The sequence below is a fragment of the Toxotes jaculatrix genome, chromosome 8 (assembly GCF_017976425.1).
Source record: "Toxotes jaculatrix isolate fToxJac2 chromosome 8, fToxJac2.pri, whole genome shotgun sequence".
Lineage (NCBI taxonomy): Eukaryota > Metazoa > Chordata > Actinopteri > Toxotidae > Toxotes > Toxotes jaculatrix.
In genome coordinates, this window is record NC_054401.1 from 7,916,929 (window position 1) to 7,935,009 (window position 18,081).

An 18,081-nucleotide genomic window follows, 5' to 3' on the forward strand; every position below is an offset into this window, starting at 1 on the left:
ATATCCGTTGTATTTCCATTCATAGACCTAGGGAAATATTTTGCTACATTTATTTGACAGCAATAGTTGCAGTGCCCATTAAGCATACATTAAACTGCTCAGCTGTACATGGTTGAAGTTGGAATTACCTTGACCTCAGCCAGCTACAACATGAAATGCTTGCATGGAATGGTGGAAAACAAAAGTACAGCCCTTAAGTACGTTACACTGCAAAAGATCTACATTTTTCCAGTTTATATTAAAATTCAAGCAGTTCAAATCCAGTGAATAACCTTAAATGGTAAAAAGGTAAGTGGTAAACTTCCTTTTTGAGGGACTTGAATATACATAAAATTATAATTTTATGCTACGTTACACTTATACTATACCACATTTTGTAGGGAATACGCCAATCCAGATTCAAATTACCTACAGATTTACATACAGACATATTATCAGCAGGAGGAAATATGATTGTTGTGATAAACTAAAACTATGCAAGACTATATGAAGAGGGTTAGTTAAAATCATCTCAAACTGGACCAGTGACAGAATTTAAGCATTCGTGTTGATCAGTAATCAGCGCCAGGTATAACAAAATATTAGAATAAATTTTCGTTAAACAGAAAAAAAAATACTGCATCATTAATACCTCGTTAATTGAATACTCTAATATAGCACGACCTGGTAATATAACAACGTAAGGAGTACTCGTTGACACTTAAGCATAAGTCTTACTTTTTTGTACATTTTTGTTATTGTAGCTCTATATAACTGGGGAACGAAAGTTTTAGGATATTTTGAAGTTGCTTTACTTCACTTCTTCCATTGCTGGCTGCACTGGAAAACAGCGGTATGCCTGTAGGTGGCTGTAATGCGTCCTAAAGTTGGACGCCAACCTCAGAGAAACCAAGCAGAGGAAGAAAAGCTGTTCATTCATTGTTGCTGGCTATATTCACTGTTCCTCTGATAAATAACCGAGCCTTTTGGCTATTTTTGTTTTAACCGGCTCTTTGTTTTCAAGGATAGATATTTGTTATCACATTCAAGAAGTTTAATGTTGAAATGCTTAGCACAGTAACTTGAGTTACCTTGTAGCTAACTGGCGATACATAAATTAGCTAGCTGCGAGCTAGCTAGCCAGCCAGCCAGCCAGCCTTGTGTTGATTGCGTGAGGCCTACTGGATCCTTGGTCTTTACTGTGGAGGCTCTACGGAAGACTCCCACACGAACATTTACAAGGTTTTTCCGCAGCTGCATTTTCTTCTTCGGGGCTTCTCAGGTAATGGAACAAACTACTTTTGCTAGTGAGTGAAGCAGCTACACGAGTTAGCTCTCGACATGTAGCTAACACTGGCTGCTAGGTAACATTTTGTGTTTAAAATTGACAGCAGTTACACTGCAAAAGTTCCCAGTTTCCCAGGTTTTATTTACATTTAATAGGTTTAAGTTCAGTGAATAATTAAGAGTTAAACCGCCTGAGCTAAATAAAAAAAATTAAGTCACAAACAACTGAAAATGAGCGCGTTTCATACAAAAAGTGCGTTTTCAGGGATCAAGTAAGGGGTTAATTTATAGCTTTTCCGCAGCTATGAAGTGAAACGAAACCTTGAAAGCTGATGCGAGTAATTCGTACAGATGTCCCACATTTTGTTGATTACTAATTGGAAGTCGAAATGTACACTCAGTGGGCGATTTATTAGGAACACCTAGCTAAAACGAACGCGGTCTAATCCCACAGTCCTGCAATAAACCCTACCTTTATGAGTTATACTGTTCCGTTTGTGTTTAATTGTTTGAGGGAGGTGTTGATTACATTTTATGCTCATTTTGGGGGCTTCACTCCGTGGTGCTGTTGAATTGTATTGTGTAACGCAGATAGGTCTTTTTATTATTTTGTCCACCCGATTTATATCGATGAGGATAGACTACAAAAACACCTATCTGTATAATGCAATACAGCTCAATAGTAGTACAAAGTACATTCTCCAGAATTATCGTACTGTTGGATCAATACCTCTCTGAAGCAATTTCAATAGAAAATGTTACATTAGACTTTTAGCTTGGTGTATACACTGCTAACTCAGTGTATATTGCTATCATAAGAAAAAGACGGTCAACTGAGGAAGACAGACAAGTTGGTGAGGTATTATCGTACAAGAAGATAATGGACCAAAGTGTGAAAGCAAAGCCACCAACAAATGCAACACATCTGCAGTTCTGCAACAGTGTTGAACAATATTGGATTTCCACTTTAGAGCAAATGCTACAGGTGTTGGGCTGTTGAATGAATCAGAAATTTAGATTGAGCTGAGTTAAAAAGATTCATTGAGTCTTTTTCTAATCCCATTTTTGTAATATGTTCTATTTCATTTGAGAGTACACTGAGATTTCACTCGCACTGATGTAGCAAATAATATTTTCCTCCCTCAGATTCCAAAACAATAAAGTACCTGAGAAAAGATGGAGGCTCCTCCTGTCACTGTGATGCCTGTCACCGGGGGCACAATCAACATGATGGAATACCTGCTGCAAGGTAAGATAAGTCCGAAGCATTCGCAGCTGAGGACAGAAGATGAAACATATCAATAATAGACTATAAACTGGTGTTATACATGGCCTCTAGGACTGAATGATACAAAGAAAATATGTGATAAGTAACAAGGTTTACAATATTGCCATGGTGTTATTAAGTTTAAGTTTATTTACTTTATTGATTGCTCAAGCTGGGGAAATTTATCTGCATTTTATGTCATGAAATGTGATATCTTAAAATGTCAACAAATTTAGCATGTGTATATGTTTGAAAGTGCTGTGGGCATAATTTCTTATTTCTAATTACTGCGGAATATTCTGTGTCACTATAATGCATGAAACCGGAAAAGAACAAAATGTGGTTTTCCTGCTCACAATGACAACAGTTATGTGCTATGCAGATGTGTGAGAAATTAAAGGAAACACTAATGTTAAGTGCCTCAATGAGACGCTGGAGCACCATGAGCTGCGTGAACAGTTTCAGTGCTTTTTGGGATAAATTCTCTGGAACGTTAGGGATGGAATTGATTAAAAATGCACTACAGAATAACACTGCAACAGACCACAGTCCGACCACTAAGGTGAATCAAGAACTCTTAAAAACACTTTATTCAAAAAGTGAACTTTATAACCGTCATCAAGGTCGGAGTTATTGCAGGGCTGTTGAATTAGAATTTTGTATACAACTGTAATATTACCAGCATAGCAAACATGACAGCTGATCTTTAAACTAACCTGGAGCTAAACCTAAGCATCTACTGTGTTTGCGACAGAGGTCCATTTCCTTTCTTTCCCAGCAGAAGGAAATTTCAGCTGTTGTGGTGTGGCAGTGTTTATTGTTAAAAATGTTGAAATGACAGTTATAAACACAACATATTGTGCAGTCTAACTCATGACAACACATCGTTTTTATTTATGTGGCTGTTTTTCTACCTTGTAACAATTCAGGCAGTGTGTTAGACCAGGCCCTGGAAAGCCTCTTACATCGCCTCCGAGGTCTGTGTGACAACATGGAACCTGAGACCTTTACAGATCATGAACTGGTTTATCTTCTGAAAGGCCAACAAGGCAACCCTTTCATTCTGCGCGCCCGGCGCTCCCTCTCCCACCCCACAGCTCCATGGCATCTACGCTATCTGGGCCAACCTGAAGTGGGAGACAAGAGCCGCCATGCCCTGGTACGCAATTGTGTTGATGTGGCTGCGTCTCACAGCCTGCCAGAGTTCCTAAATGAGATGGGCTTTCGCATGGACCATGAGTTTGTGGCGAACGGACACATATTCCGAAAAGGCGCAATGAAAGTTGTTGTTAGCAAGCTGTCACGTATCCTAGTACCAGGGAACACAGAGAACACTGAGCGTCTATCACTTTCATACTTGGTGGAGCTGAGTGTTTTGGCTCCTGCAGGTCAGGACACTGTGTCAGAGGACATGCGCAGCTTTGCTGAGCAACTCAAACCCCTGGTTCACCTGGAGAAGATTGACCCGAGCAAACAGAGACATTAAGTGACATAATTAAGCAGGTTGACTCTTGTAAATGAAATACAGTGCAACTTTGACTGAACAGTTACACTTTTGGTCAGTTTTTTATATGAGCTGGAAAATGTGTCTGCTATCATTGCAAAATTTCACCTCTTTCCATCAGTTTCCACTGAAGAATGTTCATGGAAATTTTGACATGGCGATCTTATCATCCTGACAAGTTTGCCAACAGTAGTTAAAACCAGTTTATTAAGGTGTTTACGTTTGTAGTATCTTTATTGATTCCACATAAGGGAAATTCAAATAGAACAGCAGATTGTCTTGATTTTTAACTGTATGATTATATTTCTCGTTGTTACATTGATTAATTTTCCTTCTCCAAGGTGTGGAGAAGGTGTGAGAGGACAGTTACAACTCATAATCTTCTGGGAAAATTAACCCTTAAAAAAAACATAAGGTGAGACAGCAATGAAACTTGTTTCCAGAGGATGATGTAATGCTGCAAAAAATCCTATTCATTTTCTACTGAGGTAACATATTTCATTTTAATGGGATTCTTGTTCTGTGTTTAACGTTACAAAGTTCTTTTTCAGCACTCTGTTGATTATAAACTTATGAACATGTACATCTTATCCCACTAGGGGTCTCTCTTGCTCTTTGTGAAACTCTGTCTTGATCAGAACAAACTGAATGCTACCTCAGATCATCTACAGGACCTGTGGTTGCTATGGAAATAATTAGCTGTGAGATCTGCACATCTTTTCCCCCCACTCTAATTAGCTTTCTCAATTGCTTAATGATACATAGACCTGTGAAAGCCTTTCTTTCTTCCCCTCAACAAAAGCATTGATTTTTCTTCTCTTCCCCTCTCATTTCTACTGTTAACCCATTAGTGCCTCTTTCATGGGAACTTGAGCTGGGACTGTTACATGTGAAAGCACTACAGCTGCCTCAGGTTATATATGTATACTAGTGTGTCGACATTAAGGCCAATCTGCTGTGTAGACTGAAGTAACTAATGCACATCCTGTCAGTTATGATAATAACGTGGGCAATCTGACATGAGTGCTTCTAATAATACCGCTACAGGAAGATGCATTTACAGGGGTTGCGATGTAGAGTGACCATGTGCATGTCTGAAGGGAGAGCTCGGGGGCAGATGGCTGTCTCTGCATGTTGACCTACCTGCATATCAAGGCTGATGAGGACAAGCTTGCTGAGGTGGAAAGGTGAGATGACATTGCATCCACATACATTTGGTGCACCTTGAAAACCACCCTTTGAACATTTTAATACACTGTACATTATATTGCCAAGGGATTCTTTTGCGCATATTGAACCTAATTTTATTGGTCCCTACTCCACACATGAAGTTGCCTGTCAATGAGACCAGATTATCTGATGGAGACAGTTTTATGTTCCAACAACCAGAAGTGGACTATCGGGCCTTAGGACCAAAGCATGATGTTTCAGCTCTGAGTGAATTATGTATTAAAGAGGCAGATGCCTCCTTGCCCAAGGCTTTATATGTCCAGCATGGATACGCTACAGTATGCTGGCTTTCTTCCACTTAAACTTGTGTTTAGCACAGTGCTCTTTGGTGATGAGCTGGACTCCCACTGCACCTCCACTCCGCATTGCCTGGAGAACAGAGGCATAGCTAGGCTAATCAGTGTCTTGGCATCAGGCCTGCTCGGCTATTGTGGATGCAGCCAACCACTGACTTGCACAAGTGAGGGATTTAGCTCTGTGCCAGGGGCAATATGATAAGCTGCATGGTTTATTTGAAGAAACTGAGACCAGAGTGACACCCTCTCCCAGACATACATGCAAAAGTCCTGATAAGTCTATGAATTACGTTTCATAGGGGTTTAGGATACATGAGTGATCATGAAGCTGATTAGCTGTCATTATGGAATTGTTATGAGTTATAAAATATTGGTTGAGTGTGGGGTCTCATAGATGCTGCTATTTTCATGATGCTTGCAAGCTGAACTACAGTAGAGAAGTGAATATTTAGATTTTTTGATCAAACTCAATTATTTTTATGCCCCCGTGCCGGCAACGAAGGCATTATGTTTTGAGGTTGTCCGCCCTGTTCTTGTAAACACGATATCTCAGGAGTGTTCCCTTGTACTCAAGGATGAACTGATTAGATTTTGGTGGTCAAAGGTCAAGGTCACTGTGACCTCACAAAAGCCATTTAATGACAAAATTTCACACAAATGTCTAATAGGATAAAATGGTGAACAGATGACTTTTTATATCCAAAAGGTCAAAAGTCAGCTTCACTATGACATCATAATGTTCTGCAAATACACCTAATATCTTTTGTTAAATTCATATGTGTCTGGATAGACATGGTTGTAAACTATGACTTGGCTGCTTGGCAAGGGCTGTGAGGTGGTAATTGTAGTTATTTTATTGGTTTATCGCTTAGTTTATTAGAAAATGACAGATTTCCTTGAGTCTTCAAATTGCTTTAAAAACTGATACAGAACATCAGGTATTTTTAAATTGAAATAAGTTTTAATTTCATGAGTCTGTTTATTCTTTTTTGTATTTTATTTATACTTACTGCTGCTGCAGTAAACAATTTGTTTCATTATCAATCTACCTTTTATTTTTCCAATTCACAAATTGATCGTTTAGTCTATAAAATAGCTGATAATAGTGAAAATTGCCCATTACAAGTCCCCCAGTGCCCAAGATAACATCATCAAATTGCTTGTTTTTAAACCAACCGTCCTAAACCTAAAGGTATTTATATCAATTTAAATTGATATAAATCAGAGAAAAGCAGCACGCATTCACAGCAGTTCACATTTGTAAAGCAGAACCCAGAAGAGATTTATCTTTTTTATTGATAATTGACCAGAATGATTGATTATACTGTAGACACCTGTTGGAAATGGTGATGAATTGTAATTCAGCTCATTTTTACTATGTCTCATAACTTGATTTTGCAGTGCCAGGTTTCAGTGCAACACCATAGCTGCACTGTCCACTCACCCCTGCAGCCTTTAAACATCTTTGACATCATCAGTTCATTATAACACAATTAAGCTTGCTGCACTTCTGGGTATGAGAAGAGCGCAAACTGATTTTCCTCTCTGGGCCATTTGGTAGTTCTGGGTCTTTAAATGTTAAATATAATTAATTGGCTAAGGCAAGCATTGTTAGTTAATCATATTTTGTTAGACCTCTGAAATGGGGATAGAAGCCATTACCTGCACATCCCTTTACTTTCCATTTCACAACACAGTCTTAATTAAAACTCTTGGCACCAATTGTCTTTGCTGTCTCTGAACATAATGTTCATAGTTGGCAGCGCAGATGCCAAGATGCCACAGAAAGTTGGCTTTAGCTCAGGGCAGGAAGTCTTTAAGTGAGCCTACTTTGGACCAATGCCACAAAAGGGTGAAATCCAGCTTCGCCTACTCAGAAACGCTCCCAATACTTGGATTTGAGCCCTCTCCTTCCTGTGTCATTGGGAGCCCATATGCTTGTTAGAGAGTGTGGGTTGTATGCTGAGAGGGGTGGAGAACCAGGGGAGGTGTTTTCCCAGACAGGCATCGATCTCCCAAGGGTGTTCTTGTGGCTTCTTCAGCTTCCTCTTGTCCTAATCCCACTGGGCAGAATGGGGTGCAGGGATAAATTGCACAACATCATGAGGTTGCGAAGGATGGCAAGCCCAAGAAAACAAGGATGGGCCTGCTAGAAATGGGCGGAAAAAATGTGTGCCTTTCCTCATGTGAATGAAATTCCAGAGAACTTTTTAAGGGTGCAAATTGACAGGCACAAAGCTCTGCCTTGTTGTTGATGTGGTGCTCTGCCTTGCTTGTGGCTGGCTGAGGTGATTACTGCTGTGCAGAATATGCTGTTCCAGGATCAACCACTCAGAGCCTGAAGCCAGCCACGCTGCCTGTGAAATGTCTGGTATGGGGACAGCGTAGCAGCCAGCCTGGAAGGGGCCGAGCACATATGTAGTTTTTAAACTGGTGCTGCCTGGGCCTTCCTCCTTACTGTTTGTGAGTCCTCTCCTCTTCCTCTGAGTCTAGTCTCTCTGGAGATTCAGTGTTGCTGTGAGCCTCTGGAGCTGGTCATTTGTCTTCTTGATGTTCACAATTACTTCTCTTTCACTTTATGTGTAATCAAGACAAATTTTGTAATCTGAAGTGTCACCAGAATTATGCCACTTGGGAGTTTTACTTGCGAACAAGCGTTGCAAGTAGAACCTTGTGTTAGAGATTAGAGGATATGAAAGGCTTGTCTGTGTCCAGCATTGGCTTGATTGTTACTCTTGCCAGATAATATCAAAATATAATAATTACTCAAATTTATTGGCATTATAGGGTTTGTAGACTTTTTACATGTGCAAACTATTAGCAACATGGCATTTTAACCACGTGACCCCACTGATGTTCAGCACTAAGTCATTCCATTACACACTATGACACATCCTCCCACATTTAAAAGCGTTCTATTTTTGACACAAATGTCTCATCAGTCATGTCTGAGTGCACAGGGTGGCCATGTTGTGCAAGTTTTAAGTACAGCATCAGTCCTCAAACACTTTGCATGAAAAGGGTGGGGTGTCCTCAGAGAATGTTGGCTACCTTGCTAAACAGGAGCTTGAAATGTGAGGGTGCTTTATTTCAACTATGAGTAAAAATGTGTTGAGCAGAATCCTCTCAGTACGTTTCTGAATTTAAGGTCGCATACTCTGCAGAAAACGTACGCCTCCATATTGAGGGACAATTTATTATTCAGCTGTTGAATATTTTGCCTGCAATGCATTCATAGCAACATGCCCCCATAGGTCATACTGATTACCCATGGGCTATTAAAATGCTTGCATGGAATGGCTGCCTAACTTCCAAATATTATCAGAAATGGTAGCTGCATGTGAGAGTGTAAATGTAGGACTGTCTGTAAAACTCCATGAATAAATAATATTCTCCCCACAGCAACCATCAACAAAACACAGGTGTGGAGCAGACTTTTGCGGTAAAACAGCGTGCGTGCTCAGCATTTTTTTTTTTTTTTTTTTTTTTTTTTTTTGTGAATGGATAAAGGTGAAAAGGTGAAGTCCAATGTGAAGCTACCAAACCCAGATTTTTATTTTTTAAGTCTATTAGCATTTATAAGGGAAATAAGCAGCCAATGGGAGTTGAGCACCTGTGAGTGTGCCCGCCCTGCTGTCAGATTTTAGGAGGGGGTGGTAGGATGGAGGGGCGGGGACCCCCTCCTTGGTTGGTCAGTGTAACAGAATTACGCACGCGGGTCTGACCAGCGATGTGTCTGCCAGAGCTCTTTGGCGTTGTGGCTTGGCAAATGCGATTTGAGATGATAACACGCAAGTGTTTAATTTCTCCTCACTTTGGTTGGAGTGCGGAGCAGAGATGATTTTTCATTCTGGACTCTGAAAAGCCCCATTTCACCTCACTCCTCTCGGATTAAAATCTAGGGTTACCTAATCTCTCTTAATCTGTACCAAATCTGTCTAATCGTCATAGAAAATTACACCCACTGAGGTATAGCCCGCAAATAATCAGCAGAGGTGAAACCTCCTGCACGCCGCGAGTTCTCCCCGGAGGGCATTTGGACGCTGCACACGGTGCACGGGACAATTTGTTACGCACAAAGGCAGATCAGATTCTGTATTTTTAATACAGACAAAAGCCCGTGCCGAGATTGTACAGGAATTTTCCCGTCTGTGGGTTTCCACATTGTCTAGTTTTTATCGCGGCTGGACGTTGAGCCTGGCGCACAAAGCGGCGTGTGACGCTCTGCCAGAAAGATCATTATTAGTTTTGATTAAGAATTTGGGTTTTGCTCCCGCCGTTCATAACAGAGATGGTAGAGAGAGAGAGAGAGAGAGCGGGGGAGGGAGAGAGAGAGAGTTCGGGATTTCACTGTAATCACGTTCAGAGAGTATTGATTTCGTGAGCGCACTCCAATTGGCAGCATCTTCACTACAGCGCCGGCGCGTCATCCTCAGTTCACATCGACGGAACGAGTTGTAAGCAAATGAGAACATGTGTGGGATCTGAGAGAGTGAGAAAGGCAAGGGGGGATAGAGGGGAGCAAGAGGAGGAGTGATAAAAGCCAATTTTGTCATCCTGACAAGTGGATACGAGATTTGATTGCCGGACTATTTTTTTTTCTTTATATTTTTCAGGCTGGGAATTTATCGATTCGTCACATGAGCACGCCTCTTCATTATAATTGCAGACAGTTGGGTGCTGTTCAGGCTGAATGGACTTGAATGTGCCGCTGCCAGCTTAATCCGTGCAGACTGGAAGATTTAATAATTCACGGTAATAACGCATTATCGCCTCAGTGGATGCTCTCTACACAGCCCTGGTGATTTTTTTCCCTTCTCTTTCCCAATTCTTCCTGTTGTCTTCAGGAGGATTTATCGACGACTGCTTTGCAAATATGCGCCTTATCTGAGATATCATCTGTTGCTGCAACTGAATTGAAAAGCCCCCATGACTGGCTCTGACACGCGTTTGAGACTGACTGTCTTGAGGTGATGTGGACTGTTAAATAAGAAGCATTTTAATCACCATTTGATATTTTACTCCAGGTAAAATGGACGAAAAATTACTATTACTTTTATTACTTCTCTTATCTCTCCACGCGAAGCTGTGATTTTTCTTGTATCCATCATGATCCTTTTACTCTGTTGAATTGCCTCTTATTGATTCGGACTGAATAAGCTTAGGCTAATAGCAGTACTACAAGGCGAATTTCAAACGTGAAGTGATATTAAGGACAGTGGTATACGGGAATCGTGGAGGTATTTCCCTCCATTGCTTTTCATTTGATTTGTTCAATTTCAACTGAAGGGTAAATGTTGATGATGGAGGACGACGAATTAGACGCTCATCAGGTTGATTCGGATTTCGAGCCGCAAAGTCGGCCTCGCTCATGCACCTGGCCGCTGCCATGCCCGGAGGATTTCCCCGGTGGACACGAGGTCAGCGGGGGTCTTCCACTGGCCAACATCAAGGTGGAACCGGAGGACGTCCCGGCTTGCAGAGCTGGGCTCGTGGGCGGAACGCCGGGAGAGCTGAAGCATCCAGCCGGCGCCCCGGCACCCACAGGCGCGACGCACCCATGCCTGGCTGGCGCGGCGCTCGATGTGACCGGACCGCTGCGCAAAGCCAAATCCTCGCGGCGGAACGCGTGGGGGAACCAGTCCTACGCGGATCTCATTACCCGCGCCATTGAGAGCACCCCAGAAAAGAGACTCACGCTGTCACAGATATACGACTGGATGGTCCGTTATGTGCCCTATTTCAAGGATAAGGGCGACAGTAATAGCTCAGCTGGCTGGAAGGTAAGAAATAAAACACACGGGCCAGCATGATGGTGCTTTGACGTGTTAATCACAGTGTCTAGTGATTGTACTGAGTATTATTCTTATTCTCTAAGCCATTATGATTATTTGACCTCTCGTGCCATGCACATGCCACCGTGGGATTCCGTGTCGGTTACGCATGAATGGTGACATGCGTTATCTTGTCTTAGTTCATTACTGCCGTCAGTCATTCTAATAGATCATAGGTGGCAGAATGTAATAGACTGGAGTGGAGTCTCTTGCTGTGTGTGTAACAAGCCTTTGCTCACCCCAGCTGCAAGGAGCAGCTCGTGATGGGCAGTAGCGTCTGTAGTAGTGCATGAAATCCCTTCACCAGGAGCAGGACCATAGTGGTTAATGATTTATCTTCATATCTGGTACAAATAAACCTGACAGATAAACAGAACCAAACATTCAATGCATATTCATGCTAATGCGTAGGGCATATTTAATTCTGTTCAGTAGTTAAAACATCTAGGAATCAACAGAGGGACACTTGTAGGAGACCGCAGGTCAGCTGTCCACAATGTAAATATTCAGAGGCATGTTCACAACTGACCACAGTCCACCACCACTGCCTGTCTGGCTGAGAGCCTGGAGTAACCTCCTGGACATCTGCCCATGTTATCAGCCTCTGCTCCTAGCCTCATCTTGTTTCTATTCATTATGGCCATCTGAGGACAGGGGGAAGGGGTAGGGAGATCAGCAGGGCAATAGTGCTTGTCCTGATGGCGCACCCTTGGCTGAGCTGAGACTCTGAGAGTAGATTTTAAGTTTGCATCTGAAAAGACTGTTATTTTAATGGCAATTTGCAAGAAGGTAAAGAAGGTAGAGGCTGTGCAATATGATAGCTCCCTGTGCATGCACTGTCAATCATCAGAATCTGGTGACTAGACTGTTCATCACATTATATTAGGGTCTGCAGAATTTTTTTTATTTTTGCAAAGGCAAGATCGTAAAACAGGATTTAGAGAGGACTTCACATTGGCCATACTTTCCAGCATAAAACCCATTATTGAGTAGACTGATAATGTATTGCTAAATTTATCTCATTAAATACCTGCAGGAAGAATTACTGAGTTGACAGTGTTGTGTGATTCATACTCATCCTAAACTATCTAGATGAGTCATTCATATGTTCTAATACAATCAAATACCATAGTAATGTCCTGTGTGCAACAACAAGCATTCATATTTTTGTCTCTCAGAGGAACCAGTCTTTTGTCAAAACTTGTTGTGTTGCTGTTGCGTAACATAAACTCTGTCACCACTTAGAGTTTCCTCTGTTGGCCTCAGACTTAATCACAAGCACCTGACTGACACCTTAAGCCTGTCCCATTACACTGAACTCAGCTAAGGTGTGTCTCCAGGTAGACATCGTTTCATTAGCCCTGCACCAAGAGTCTTCAACCACAAGGCCTCTTTATCTTTAGCGTCAAAGTCCCAGTCTGCTATTTATGAAACTGCAAATTAAGGGGTTTGACAGTGGCAATCTGAAGTCCTGGGCTATTTCAGGCCACAGGCGAGACATGGGGCCCATTCCAGGTAATGATGGGGGATTAGGTAAGTTGTTTAAAGCAAGCAGCCATAATGTCAGTAACAGGAGTGACCTGGTTTTGGTAAGAGACCAAGCAGTAATGTAAACATACACTTAGAAGTCACATGTGCCACTTACTTACAGGAGCCTAACAAACAGCCAATGGAAATATTGTCCCTCAGCAGCATACTTGCATGTGCTCTAAAACCTTAATTTCTGATGCAACGGCCTACCTAGGCTCTTGCAATAAATCTTTTCAACTTTCAGGTGAACTGAAAGTTTGTCAAATAAGACTCCTATTTGAATTAGCTGGATTTTGAATACACAATGAAGGTCTATATTTTTTTGTTAGGAGTGAGACAGAAGGACCATAAATCTTAATTTTTGCATACTATGGCAAGTCGATTTTTGCACTACATGAATATAAATTTATATGCAAATTATTTCATTAAGGTAGTCACGAGATTAAAAGGGTGTGGACACCTAAAACATTATCTGTCTTATGAGAGATTAACAGTAGGATTGCATGAAAAGTCAGCTTGTAAAATGATGTTTGACAAGGTTAATACGAGGTCACATGTCCAGATTCAGTCCACAAACCCAGGATCCAGATTCCTCCTACCTCCCCCTCACTTGTGTACAATCATATCAGGCAATTATATTTGACAGCAGTATTTGTGAGTTGAAAAACACTACTTGTATCATCTACTACATTTTCATTTCAATCAACAATAGCACATACGAAAAAAAAAAAAGATGAAAAACAGTCTGCTGTTTTCTGTCATGGCAGGGGAAGGGGAGTAAAGATAAAAGAATTGTTGGTAAGCTGCTGATGAAATAAAATGAAATTAAGTGGTATAGCCAGGCACTTTGCATGGGAGGCTTGCGGGTGGAGGTTTGGGGGTGTTGGTGGGAGGGGGATGACCAACTAACGGCAAAAGAACATCTCGAGACATTGTACTGAACCTGGACCGTCATGGTTGTAGGAAAATAAGATCCTGTGTTGTGAATTATGCTGCCATAACTCCAATTTGAAAGGCTGTGATGTGTGCTTGATGGCTGGTACTAGACAGCCAGTACACCTAGACAGCACCATTAAGCTCCTATAAATACCTAATGGCTTCTTGGTTCTAGGAAGTCTACAGTATTTGGAGGTCATGACTGCCTAATCAGCTCCTTACTGGAGGAAGGTTACGTAGAATTGTGTACTTGTGAACCATGTTACACTTTCCACTGGGGTGCTAGCCACAACTGCTGTGTAGATTAGTGGAAGCTACATTGGCCTTTATTTTCCAGTGCTCTGTAACTAAGTTGATCTAACCCAGAAATCTGCAAGATTCTGAACTAATGAAAAAAAAAATATATGGTTGAGTTTTATGTCTTTATGGCTAATTGTATCTGACTGTGAGTATCCACGAGTGCATGTGGATGCATTCTGCATTCGTGCGTGGGAGAAGCACATGTCAATTGCAACAAAGTGTCGGGGTTGGATGTGTTGTGTGAGTCTTTGTGGGGGTTAGTGCAGGGGGAGGGGCTGTCTGCTTCTATAGGCGTGTGTATTAGGGCCCGCTGATTGGTCTGACAGCATGTCACTGCAGAGAATGGTGTGTAGTCTCGCTCATGACTTCATAATGCCTTTAATAGTGGGGTTTAAAGGGAACTTGGTGTGGGGATTGCCCTGTAGGCGTCCAGAAGTTCATAAACTTCAAGAGGGTTAGATAATGCCATTGTTATGCGTTTTCTGAGAAGGGAGGGGTTGTTGACATAACATACAACACATAGTTTTCCCTATATGTGTTTACAGTGCAGGGCTTTTTCTGGCGCTTAGGGCAGTCAGATGCCAGGGTATTGCGCAGCAGGTCGGCAAGGGTGCCAGGCAGTAACTCAGACAGTTTAATCCAAAGCGACTAGACTGTTATTTATAAAGTGTCTTTAGGTAGCCGTCTGTGAGGAGGCCAGCAGGGCAAAGGGTCATGGGGCTTCTGTTATTGGCAGAAATCAGACAAACCCAAAAGATGGAGCTTAAAAAGGGAGAAAGAAATGTGACAGTGACTGCAAGGCACTGAAAGGGAACGATGAACAGCATGTGAAGAAATCTTTAGGTGTATATATAGTCTTATCTTCTGTAAAGGCACATAACACATAGTATTTATAACAGGGCTGGATCATATCACTTTATCTAATTGATTTACAGATAAAGAGACAGACATAGTCTCGTAATCCTGTCACTACGCTCAGGCTCCGGCAGCTGCAGTAGAGAGACACTTGGCAAATATGAGGGATATGAATGTCAAATGTGCAGAAAAGAGTGTGTTTGACAGAAGCTTAGCATGAAGCGAAGAGACTTGAAACTTTTAGAGCGTGTCTGTTGCGTGCTTGCGTGTGTGTGTGTGTGTATGCATAGGAATGCATGCTTGTGTCACTTGATGATGGTTGGGGAGTCTGGAGAGACTGGAAACTATCCTAGACTTCAGCTGATTCATATTTTATCCTTCGTCTTGGCTCAGGGGAGCAGAGTAATTTGAGAGTTCGACAGACACACACACACACACGCTTACACACTCACAAAATGAGAGCATATGATGCATGCTGGACAGATTTATGGTGTAGGATTATGAGCACCTTACATCTCCCCTTGGCTCCTGCAGCCAGAGCCAGGTTGGATTCAGGCAGTATATTCAGGTTGAGCCGGGTATCTGATGCCAAGAAGCCCGTTCTCACCGCCTTTCCCCCTGCAGCCCTTCAGGCAGCCATGGCAGTTCATTTCTCACTGAAAATGATTAATGTACATGCAAATTACCAAAGCATGGGCACACATTCAAATATGGGAGACAGCAATCAGGAGACAGTAATATGAAAAACAATATAATTTTGCTTTTGATATTACTTCACTCTCTCTTATCACTCCATCTAGCAGACACCCATGTTATCTCCTCTTTTATCTCTCTGCCTGTCTATTTTGCTCCACCCATCTATTTATCCATTAGACATTCTATACATTCTTTCTGTCTTGGTTTTTGGTACAAGGGTCAATTGAGGTGAGGAGTCTTTCTCGTGGGAGCTATGGCGTCAGGATTTTGAGTTTTAGCAGTCTCCTTCCAGTGATCTAGACTGCCTTAAGCAGTGTGCCTCCTCTTATCTAAGAGAAATCTCATATCTCACATTATCTCAGAGATAATAGGATAACAATGCTGGATTTTCCCCAGCTCGGCTCCTCTCTGCTACTGGGTCTTTTGGAGCAGAATACAAGGGGATGAGACCGTCAAGTTCCCAATTCGACAGGGTTGAACTAATTTGGATGTTCTTCTCAGCTGAACTGAACTTCAGCTGTTGAAGCATTTCTTACCAAGCCTATTACTCATGGTTCTGCTTTTTTTTTTTTTTTTTTTTTTTTAAAGCATTTGGTGACATTTCTCAGAATATTAAATACTCTTCTCAGTTCATTTTCTCCTAAACTGAAGAAGCATAGTCAAGCATAGAGAAATTGTCATTCTTTTCCCATTGCACTATTTAGGGTGATGGTTTCCACTATTCCCTCTGGCTCAGGCACACACATTTGCACGAAACACACAACACACTTGTGCCTCCTCAAACCACCCATGGAGGAACACTCTGTTCTTGGGTGGGGTGAACCATTTTTGGGAGAGGAGGGGGCTGACCAAGAGCGGAAGTGACTTTCTGCGGTGCTGTTTTGCTGTCTGATTTGTTTTGAAACCTGTCTGACTCTCTGCGATTGGCTCACATGGAAGGCGTGGCTCTGTTTGGTAAGCGCCCGCGGATTTTTTGGCAAAACCATTCACAGCTGCAGGGATAGAATGTGGTGTGTGTGTGTTTCTGTCTGAGGCAGTGTAAGTTTGATGTCATGGAGATTTGATCGGTGGGGGGGGGTTGGCGGCAGCTTGAGTGTTATACCAGTCCTGGGTTATTAGAACACATCTTTTTTTATTTCAAGGGAATGAGTTATGAAACTGGGATGGAGGGAACAGAGAGGTCTTCTTCTGTTTGGGGTCTGTATGTCATTGTACCCACATTTCTATAAAGCGGGAGTAAAAGTCACCATGTTCCTGCTCAGTTATCCTCAAGCCACATTCTGTTGACACTAGTATCCCTGTCACTTGTAGTCCTGCTAATAAAAACTCTGTGTCATTCACTGCTTATATGTGCATGTTTGCTGACAGAGGGCTCACAGATCTTTGACAGCAGAGTTCATAGTAATTTTACTCCCAGAATATGGTTCTAAGAATAAAGCATTTTTCATTCATGACCATAAATACTTTCCAAAATGACTAATACGCAATAAATGACTCACCATCTAATAACTGGCTTACATCTCAGAAATGAAATACCTCAGAATGCGTTCCTAGTATAATGCGGTTAAGAAAATGCCCATTGTTATTGCACATTCTTGATGGCTGAATGGAGAGGATTCACACATCAAAGGCCTCACTAATATGTGAGATATTTTTCAAATTCAGTCAAGTGCTGTGCTGAAGTAGCTTATTCTAATACAGAGAAAAATCTGTCAGTTTCAATCTGACTGCAGAGATTGAGGTTATTTCGTCCCAGAGAAATGTTTGTATTACATATGTTGTAAATGGGTTTGGATATTCACTTCAGTATGTGAATAAAATGTGTTAGCCCTCATGGTGCTTGAATTTTCAGGCTGCATGTGTAGTGGCATGCTTGTTGCTCATCTGTGTCAGTGTCCATAATGTGTGATTGTCTTGTGATGGTGTGTGTGTGTGTGTGTGTATGTGTATGTGTATGTGTATGTGTGTATGTTTCTGAGTGTATTTCTCTCCCTTTTGCCTGTATGACTGTAAGTGTGTGTGTGTCTGTGTGTGCATGTGGGTGTGTTGTGGAGGGGGGTTGATGGGCTCAGTGGGAGCCCGGGTCCCGGGGGAACAGCTCTCGTTAATAATTCAGACGAGGCTCATTATCAAGGCAGCGCAGATTTCTCCCTGATTCCACCTTAATTGCAGGCAGGCTGCTCCACTCAGGCAGGCGGTAGTCACGCTGGGTCGACTCTTTCTGTCTTTTTCTCTACCATTACAGGGCCTGCTCTGCTCCACTCTGTTCTGCTCTGTCTCCAGCACTCCTCCCTATCACGGCCTCAGGCTAGCCTACTCTGTATTAGTGTACACTTTAATGGCCGTACTATGAACATACTATTTTTA

The 18,081-nt window shown here is 42.0% G+C and overlaps 2 protein-coding genes across 2 annotated transcripts in view; both read left to right on the forward strand.

Annotated features, from left to right (window-relative positions):
- The first annotated feature begins 899 nt into the window (after positions 1 to 899).
- med18 (mediator of RNA polymerase II transcription, subunit 18 homolog (yeast)) lies at positions 900 to 5,167 on the forward strand. The gene is made up of 3 exons (XM_041045221.1): positions 900 to 1,261; positions 2,413 to 2,515; positions 3,463 to 5,167. The coding sequence occupies exons 2-3, from the start codon at positions 2,443 to 2,445 to the stop codon at positions 4,017 to 4,019; spliced, it is 630 nt and encodes a 209-aa protein (XP_040901155.1). The 5' UTR covers positions 900 to 1,261; positions 2,413 to 2,442; the 3' UTR covers positions 4,020 to 5,167.
- A 5,690-nt stretch (positions 5,168 to 10,857) lies between these two features.
- The window catches only part of LOC121186472 (forkhead box protein O4-like), a 31,312-nt gene continuing 24,088 nt past the window's right edge, over positions 10,858 to 18,081 (forward strand). Inside the window, exon 1 of the mRNA XM_041045220.1 lies at positions 10,858 to 11,346. Within this exon, the coding sequence (XP_040901154.1) occupies positions 10,858 to 11,346 (489 nt within the window). The remainder of the gene's footprint in view (positions 11,347 to 18,081) is intronic.

What these genes read in the sequence shown, in the direction of transcription:
- med18 (XM_041045221.1), top strand. Translation starts at nt 2,443, where the DNA reads ATGGAGGCTCCTCCTGTCACTGTGATGCCTGTCACCGGGGGCACAATC. An exon ending in GATGGAATACCTGCTGCAAG is followed by an intron (nt 2,516 to 3,462) that starts GTAAGATAAGTC and finishes GTAACAATTCAG; the next exon opens with GCAGTGTGTTAGACCAGGCC.